Source organism: Quercus lobata, chromosome 4 (genome assembly GCF_001633185.2).
Source record: "Quercus lobata isolate SW786 chromosome 4, ValleyOak3.0 Primary Assembly, whole genome shotgun sequence".
Lineage (NCBI taxonomy): Eukaryota > Viridiplantae > Streptophyta > Magnoliopsida > Fagales > Fagaceae > Quercus > Quercus lobata.
This window is the reverse complement of record NC_044907.1, coordinates 21,479,674-21,489,521: the sequence shown is the minus strand read 5'-3', so window position 1 is coordinate 21,489,521 and position 9,848 is coordinate 21,479,674. Positions and strand designations below refer to the sequence as shown.

Here is a 9,848-nt window from a genome sequence, read left to right as displayed (position 1 = left end):
TGCCAAAACACAATTCATTTTGAGTGGACATCAAATCAAAGAGATGGATTTCAATGAAGTGAAAATTTATGCACAGGTTCAGGGTCATGAATCACGATGTGACAAAGTAGTGCAACCTTAACTAGCCCCCACATTGATTGAAATGATATAAAGCACGAGATAAACCTTATAATTGCATATTTCAACTGACACAAACAAAAGAAAACTGCACTTTGTACAACGTCGGCAGAAAACCGATGTCAAGTCAAGGTCTCAAGGTCCCCCCCACTTTCCTTTTCTAAGACAGTGACCTAATAAATGTGCATTGTAATTGTTCATCAGCTCCTATTGTATCTGTATGAAAATTGTGGGTATGTTCTTTCAATCTGTCGGCCATTTATGACAGTGTAACCCTCTAGCCGTGCCTTTATGTTTCACAGCTTGTTGATGCTAAAATCCACGTAATACCATAGAAGGAACCAGCTCAGCCATGTTACAAATGATAAAGATAGATTCTAGGTACTGCGAATTCCCATTGTGGTCCCGTGTACAAGTGCTAAAATTCAATCCTAAAATAATACTCAAGCATATTGTGAGATTTGGTATAGTAAATATCCAAGGTGTTCTTTTGTGTAAATGTTAAAATATAATTACAAATTGACATTCAAACATGTCGTGAAATTGGATATAAGTTTGAGTGTATCCGTAGACAAACAGTTGTTTATATGTTTTCCTAAATTGTACGATACTTGACTTAGAGGGACCAAAAAGGAAAAAGAAAAAAAAAGAACAATATTAAAATATAGAAAAATAAAAATTATGCACACAATACAAATACATCTATAATCTATAATATAATGAAAACCAAACCTTGAGCAAAGATTTGCATGTCATTATTATAATATATATTTAATTGAGTTTAAATTCTATTCCATATTTGAATATTTCAGGAGAATTTTGTTGCATCATATTTTCTTTAAATGATAGAAGAGATAGCTTCATATACGGACACAATCAAACTAAATGTTTATTAATTATTATCATAATTATCAAATTTTATATTTAGGGTCCATTTAGATACCGCTTATTTTGTTGAAATTGAAAACTTATTACTGAAAGTATTGTAAATAAAGGTAGAAGTTAGTTGAAATAGTATAGTGTGGCCCATGAATAATATCAAAAAGTGCAATGGGGTCCATGATTAGTAGCAAAAATAAGCTGAATAGTGAAATAATTTATAATTTTTATTATTTCCCAAACGCACACTTAGACAAAGAATAAAAAAAAAAATTATTCAAAATCTTTTCATGGGATATTGACTAGTTAGATATATACACACACACATACATCGTGGTGTAATTTTTTTTTTTTTTTTTTAGACTTTGTTGATTAATTAAAGCTTTATAGTTTAACTTAAAAATAATATCAAATTATGGAGTTTATTATATAATTATTTCCAATTTTTGTTACTTATACACTTCTTTTTATGAAGAATAATAAATTAATAAATAAAAAAATTGACCTCCTAACGCTTTTCAAAGGTAAAATTTTTTTTATGATGTTTTCCTCTAAAAAAAAATCATTTATAGCTTTTGAATCTCAAAAAGACCTTGTAAAATATGAAAATATTTCTTTTTATTTTTGTTTTCAAACAAAGTTTGATTTCTTTGGTAAAACATGGGGCAATTGTCCATAGTGTTTATCTTATGAGCTTGTTCTATGGAGTGAGCTACTCATTGATTAAAGTTTCTTTTTAAACTAGTTTGGAGAGAAACTCTTCAAATTTCTTATATATCTCATTTTTTGGTGTAAATTTTGAAAATCTAACAGGTGAATCTCTTGTTCCTTATATTATTAACATGCATATCAAATTTCGTTCAAATTAGATAATATTTACTATTCGATCAATAAACTTATTTTTTATACACAATTTTATATTACAAAAATTTGAAATTTTAACATTTGTTTGATGAGATAGTAATTGATCTTTGATTTTCTTGAAATTTTACAAGCATGAAAAATATAATAAGAACATACAATCAACGGTCAACGGTTAGATTTTCAAAATCCATACTCAATATAGAAATATATGAGGAGTTTGGAGAGAAACTTTATTCTTATATACCTCATGCTCATGTGAAATTCATATTTTGTGAGTGTGGTGGGCTAATTTGATTTCTTCGGTCAGACTGAGAACAATTGCCCGTAATAATTATCCTATGAGCTTGTTCTATGAAGCGACTATATAAATCCACATTTTGTGAGTTGAATGGGCTCATAAGATACCCCTTTTATTTTCACATGTCAACCATTTTTTTGGGTCACCTTTTGGTTATAGATAAGTGCAAGTACTCTTTGTTAAAGTTGAGAGGAAGGGACAGGGGACACGGGTGGAGAAGGTGTTGGGGATGGAGTGGGGGTCGCTATGGCCCCCTCAAAACTTTGAAAATTATATTATTAATCATTCACACGTATAATTGACCCAAGAAAAACATGATTAAATCTTTTAATTCTAATATTCAAAAAAGTTCGACCGTTTAAAGAAATTAATTATTTTGCATGAAATGATAATACAAATATAAAAACTTTATATATATATATATATATATATTAAATCACATTTATTTTTTATTTGTAAAATTTAGGTTTTTTTAATATTCTTTCTCAATGAACCAATTGGTAGTTTGTCAAGAAATCAGCCTATGTGGGCTCTGAGGGATGGAACAGCTCGGTTAATATTCACCCTTACTTGTTTCCTCTAGTAAATGATTGCAGGTCTCTATTCCTAAGAATTCCTAGCTATGAAATTCAACATGCGAATAAGTGTGTTAATGTCCTTGCTGCTTTTGGAAATTTTCAAGACCAGGATTTTGTTGTTTTTGTCCATACCCCTGCTATGGTTAGGGAGTTTATTGTAATTGATAAATCTGTGGTGACTAGTTCCCGCCTTGTTGTTGTTTCTTAGTTGCTTTATATATCAATATTTGCCACCAAAAAAAAAAAAAAAAAATCTCTCGAAAGGATAAGGCTGATTATCAATGACCTCTCTTAAATATATATTTTAAGAATAAAAGCTTTATATGCTATGTACGATCTTTTTAATCAATAGGTGACTTGTTCTGTTCCTAAAGGCAAAGTATTCTTTCAAATTTTACTGATTACTATTACAATGTTATTCCTGAAATGGTGAACTTTGCATTTGCAGTGACATGGATCTATTTCAAACTTCTAACATTATCCTTACAAATTTATTTACAATTCTATGACCATTTGCAGCCCCGTAAGAACAAAAAAGAAAGAATTATCATGGCAAGAAAGTGGAGTCTTCTGTTTAATTGACCCTACCACCATTCTTCGAAAGATTGAAAGACTCAATTATTTGGTTATTACTATTTTTTTGGGTAGGTTAAGTTAACCCAACTGTTTAACATCACATAGTTCAATTCATGTCCCCCACCTATTTATTATAACTAGATGATGTCTTGTGAGATGCACGGATTACTTTACAATTTCATTTAAAATTATTTTTATGTATATTAAGACCTATGTACATATAATACTTATTTTATTGTATAATATTTATGTTTGCCCACAATATTGTTAAATACTTTGAAACTTGATTTTCTTAATTCATATTTTATTAAAAAATTATATAACAATATAAGACTATAACATATTATAATATTTATTGTTAAAAGTATATTTTATTTTTAAAACTAATTAAATGATTTTGAAATCTTTAAATAAGAATTTAAAGCATAAAATACTTTTATATCCTAAAATTACATAAATTTAAGCAAATTCTCAAACACTTCCCCAACCACTCTATTCTCACAACCAAATATAGAGACCTCAATCACAAACACCCAATTCATTATCTCAATGAAATTAAGAAAATTATTTGTAAGTATCAACATAAAGAGAACGTGATTAAACAAAGAAAAATTGGCTAAAAACACATCTATTTATCAAAATTTAATGGTCTTTAGTTGGACTTCCGTATAATTTTAAAGAAAAAGTGAAAAATACTTTGAAATCATCATCGATTTTTATTTTTATCACTATGGCTCATGCCGCACAAAATAACAGTAAAAAATGTACAAAGAAACCTACTAAGTATGAGTTCTATCACAAAATATAAAAATAAAAAATTAGCTAACTTCATAAATAATCAATTAGAATGTTTATTTTTCTTTAGTTCCAAAAAAAAAAAAAAAAAAAAAAAACACTTGTGACTTTCCCAAACCGAAATTTCAAACACTCAAAGACTCAAAGCGAATCATAGCATTCACAAAATCTACAATGTTCAACTTCAACATAAAAACCATAAGCTACCATCATTGAATAAAAAACACAAGCCTCCTTCCTTGGTCATAGCCTACTCATACGGGCTAGATATTAATAGTACTGCAATGTTGGAGTTATGTAGGTGTCATTGGGAGGTTGAAGGTAAATGACATTGTTTTTTGTCTGAGTGTATTTGAGATGAGAAGGCATAAAGGCCGTGAGTATGTGTATATAAAGGAGTAAAAGTGAAAGGTGTGAATGGAAATGCAAAAAATAAAAATAAAAATAAATTGTGTGTGAGAGAAATGAAAAGTCTTGAAACATTAAATAAAATTAAACAAATAGTAGTCTTAAAACATTGAATAAAAAATATATAAAAAAAGTATTCTTGAAACATTGAATCAAAGGAAATAAAGAGTTTCTGTTTTTAAATTTGTTCTTATCTTTGATGTGGTTTAAGAGTATTTCAATTCTCTTTGTAGAGTGCGTCACATGGCAAAATATCATGATATCCCACATAAACTCTCTGCTTTATATATATATATATATATATATATTTATATATATATATCTCTCATTTTGGGATTTAGATTGGTCCATAAATAATCTAAGAATTAATAAAATACCCTATCAATTAATTATAAAATGAGTGCGTGCACTTCAACAAATTTTTTTGAAATGAGTAGATTGAATGCTATTTACGTCATTTAAATTTATATAAACAGTATCTAACACTACGTTTGTTGACAAAATTCAAACCTCTCATTTCATAATTAGTTGATAAGCATTTTAATCTTGTTGTTCATATGGACATTACAAATCTATATCTATAAAAATTTGGATTTAAAGTGCTAATTTAGATATTTCATAACTAAATTGTGAAATATCTAAAATTTGTTCTACTATATATTCTGTAGAAGACATGTTGGAAGTCAAATTACATTCCAAATCAAGCAGGTTGAAAATGATACATTCATATTTTCAAAATAAAATTGCAAGTATTTATTGATGAATGTTCTCAGACTTACATTTGCAGTTTAATTTTTTTTTAGCTATTTTCATATTTAGAAATTTATATTAAGAAAAGCGTGTATGTTGGTTTTTTTTTTATTTTTTTTTTATGTTGGATATATATATATATATATATATATATATATATGTGAGTGAAAGTTTCATATGGAGAAAAACTTAAGAAATTGAAGAATTTATATAATATAACTAGGCTGAAACCCATACACTTAACTTTTGGTTAAATGGTATACCTCTATATATATATATATATATATATATTTTAAGTACTCAATTAGAATCTCCCTAAGGTGTTATCTACTAAACAAGTGGTATTAGAGCCGATTTTGGTGTGCATTAAAGTGGCAAGGTCATTGAGATCCCTTTTTCTGATTGGAGCGGGATAGGGTGCGTGTACTTAGAGTCCACACAAGTGTGAATTGCACAAGATAAGCTTGTGGAGCCCATACAAATTATCTTAGAAAAATATCCAAAAAAGTAATATTAGCATGGGTGCTATATCAAAAAGAATGGTGTGGCTCAAGGTTTCCATGGACATGGAGACGCAAAGTTCACATGGGTGAGTGTGCATCATTTAAGAAGTCCATAGATGATGCACGAATGAAGAAAGAAAACCCAAAATAACGGGGAACTAGTAAAATTTTTTTGTGGCCTATATAGAGGCCTTAAAGCCCACGGAGAGATAATGACTCACATGAGAGAGCGGGACGGGATGTGTGTGCTTGGAGTCCGTACAAGTGTGAATTGTATAAGGTAAGCCTGTGGAACCCATACAAAAGATAACAAAGTAATATTGTCATGGGCGCTATATAAAAAAGAATGGTGTGGCTTGAGATTCTCGTGTACATGGAGATGCAAGGTTCACATGAGTGAGCCTGCAACATTTGAGGAGTCCATGAATGACACACGGATGAAGGAAAAAAAAAAAGAAAAAACCAAAATAATGGGAACTAGTAAAATTTGTTTGTGGCCTATATAGAGGCCTTAAAGCCTACGGAGTTATAATGACTTACATATGAGTGGAAGCAATCAAACATGGACAAGGAAGCAAAAAATCTATAATTTCAATGTAACAATATGTTTCCATTCTGTTGATTTTAGTTTATAATTAAAAATCTTTCCTATATATAAAATAAATAAAAAATAATAAAAAAAAGTTCAAAATCTTTTATATTGAAAGGAGCATTCATATAAAATTGCATCTTCCTCGCTCATGCAAATAGTGTGGGACAAACGAATTAAATTCTTCTTTTTGAGAAAAGAAAGGTCCCCCATTGGTAGACGTATAGAACTAGGAAACTTTAAGCAACATGTCTAAATAAGGTGCAGCAGGCATGACAAGTTGTAGCCCACAATGGCTTTTGTGGCTTGAACTTTTGTTATACATGTGCTCAACGTGGTAGAAAAGGCCAAACCTCATTTTCTGACAAAAAAAAAAACAGTGATGAAGTGCAACTATAAAGAAGTGATCTGTGTGAGTTGATTTTCATGCCAATATTTCAACCAACACTACTTCAATATGGTTCTCACCCATTACACAAAAAACCATGGAGAAGAAGCACGAGAAGGAGAAAAGCTAAGCCATGAAAGCCAGGAACTTCTTCTTTCTCTTCCAAAAGAAAAAGGATGGAGAACCCCTTATCTCTACAAGTACCAAGGATTTTGGTGCCAGCCAATGGAGATTCAAGCTACAGTTTCTTTCCAAAAGCACTTCCTAGCATGTGACACAGATGTAGTATTAGCTACTATACCAAAATCAGGCACCACATGGTTAAAAGCCTTGGCTTTTGCTATTGTGAATAGAAAGCGTTTTCCAATCTCAAACAACCACCCTTTGCTTTCTTACAACCCCCATGATCTTGTACCTTTCTTTGAGTACAAGCTTTATGCAAACGAGCAACTTCCTGACCTTTCCAACCTTCCACAGCCTAGACTTTTTGGCACTCATGTTCCATTTGCTTCTTTGGCTAATCCTATCAAAAAGTCTAGCAGTAGGGTTGTTTATCTTTGTCGAAACCCATTTGATACTTTTGTCTCCTCGTGGCATTACATTAACAAAATTATACCAAAAACTCAAGCCCCAATGCTAATAGAGGAAGCATTTGAAATGTATTGTAAAGGGATTGTTGGGTTTGGTCCATTTTGGGACCACATGTTGGGGTACTGGAAAGAGAGCATAGAGAGACCTCACAAGGTGTTGTTCTTGAAATATGAGGACATGAAAGAGGATGTTAGTTTTCACTTGAAAAAGTTGGCTGATTTTCTTGGGTTCCCATTTTCTTTGGAGGAAGAGAGAGCTGGCTGTGTTGAAAAGATAGCAAAGCTTTGTAGTTTTGAGAATTTGAAGGAGTTGGAGGTAAACAAAGCTGGCAAGTCTATTAAGAACTTTGAAAACAAAAACTTGTTTAGGAAGGCTGAGGTGGGAGATTGGGTAAACTATCTATCACCTAGAATGGCGGAGCAATTAACCAATGTCATGGAGGAGAAGCTAGGTGGTTCTGGTTTGTCATTCAAAGTGATCCCTTAGAACAGGCAAGTAATCAGTAAATTTAGAGACACAATATCTTCCACGATTGTTGATACAAATTGTTATCGTTGGCCCATGATAAAAATGGTATCAATGATGCTAAAGTGAAGTTCAGTCACAATATTTCATATAAAGTAGTTGTAAAAAAGTTGTGTTTCTGCTTACTCGTACGTGTTGTCAGCCTTTGTTTTTTAATTTGCACTATTATCTATATAACTTGTCCTTTCCATGCAGGATAGAAAGGTGAAGTCACTGTTCAAATAAATTCACATGCGGTTAAATTGTTCTTCAACTCGAACAATATTGTACTCCTTTCTACAAAAAAAAAAAAAAACAATATTGTACTCCTCATGTTGTAAGAAAATTTCTCTTTTGTACAAATATGGTATTAGCATGTTGTTTAATGAAAGCATTTCAGATTTTGATAAATCAAATAAAAGGATTTGATGCTTGTTTTTACCACCTCATGTAGCCAGACTCAAATATAAGGAGTGTGATGTTTGGTATTAGATCATGGATAATGTTATCAATTTTAATATTAAAAAAAATTACAAATTGAATAACAATAAAAATCAAAATAATAAATAAACCTATTGATTATTATTTTATTTCGTGTTAAAAATTGATATAATAATTTGTAAAATATCTGTAATAAAACTTGTAATAATTTTAAATCCATAAAGAATGAGATGGATTGTGAACCTTGTGGTCTATGTATCTGTTAAAGCACTATCTTTCTTACTGACACTGGTCAAATTAATAACGGATTGAACTGGAACTAATTTTAAGATAAGAAAGATATTAATGGGAAAAGTTAAAGGATGGTTAAAGATATTGGTTTAAAAAATATTTTTAAAAAAATTTTATGTGAAAGAAAAATGTAACTTTTATATTTTACAATTTTTTATATTTTCCCTTAAATGATATCAATTTTTTTTAAAAATAAACCATTAACTTACGTTAATTACTTTACCACCATAATTTATAAGAAAAGTGCCTCATTAGATCTGTGATGGAAATGGTTGGATTCTCATGGTCCGTGTACATTGAAAGATTGAAAGTTGATTTGACTCTTTTCTTTTTCTTCTTTAAATAAAATGAAATGAAATAAAAATAAAATAAAAGCCACACTACTAAATTAAAGAATAGCTCTCCTAATATGGATTCTTTATTATTTTAAAAACTCATTATTATGTCTTCAAATCAGTGTCTCAAAACTCATTTTATCACATCCAAATCTTGTCAGAACTGACTGACTCATTGCCAGAATGAGTAGATTTGCTGTGTAAACATACTATTACTAATTCCCAGATTTGTTTACTTGGAGTAATATTTTTTAAAGGAACTAAAGATTCCAACTTAAAAGCTGCTTTTTCTTCAACCCGTTACCAGCATGATATATCATATTTGGAAATTGATTATTGGCAGATGAAAATGACATCCAAACTGTTTGCTGGCGGACTCACAAGGAGAAACACTTTCTATTTTTTTTCTTATTTTAAGAGTTTCCTTTTCATGGTAAAAATGGGAGCTTTTGATGCACCATGCAATTACTATTTTGATGTGAGTGAAAAATGTTAGCAAGGTAAAAGTCACAAAAAAATTTTGATCCCTAGACTAAAATTAAAAGTAAATTTTTTTTTTCTTTTAATCTTAGTAATGAAAAGTGTTATTATATGGTGCAATAACCCTACTCATTGCACTAAATCCAAAAATGGGTACTTCATTCTTTAATAAAAAAAGAAAAAAGTTTGTATTTGAAAGAAAGTTGATTAGTCAAAAGTCTTATAATTTAACTAATACATTTTAGTATTTTCCACGAAAATATCTAGAGTTTAAATCTTCCTACTCCAATTATCAAATTATCCAAAAGAAAAAACAAAAAAACAAAAACAAAAAAAGTGTATTAAAGTCAAGCATGCATATAGTATTTTCTACTTCCATATTTAGCCCACTTTACAAAGAAATTATACTAACAAAAAATAATGTGTTGAAAACAGAAACTTGTAATTATAGGTGAGGTGGG

The 9,848-nt window shown here is 29.9% G+C and overlaps 1 protein-coding gene across 1 annotated transcript; it reads left to right on the top strand.

Annotated features, from left to right (window-relative positions):
• The first annotated feature begins 6,678 nt into the window (after window positions 1-6,678).
• LOC115983361 (cytosolic sulfotransferase 15-like) lies at window positions 6,679-8,284 on the top strand. Its single transcript, XM_031106000.1, has 2 exons — window positions 6,679-7,827; window positions 8,057-8,284. The coding sequence occupies exon 1, from the start codon at window positions 6,815-6,817 to the stop codon at window positions 7,820-7,822; it is 1,008 nt and encodes a 335-aa protein (XP_030961860.1). The 5' UTR covers window positions 6,679-6,814; the 3' UTR covers window positions 7,823-7,827; window positions 8,057-8,284.
• The last annotated feature ends 1,564 nt before the right edge of the window (window positions 8,285-9,848 follow it).

Excerpts from the sequence above, each read along its gene's own strand:
- LOC115983361 (XM_031106000.1), top strand. The coding sequence starts at position 6,815 with ATGGTTCTCACCCATTACACAAAAAACCATGGAGAAGAAGCACGAGAA.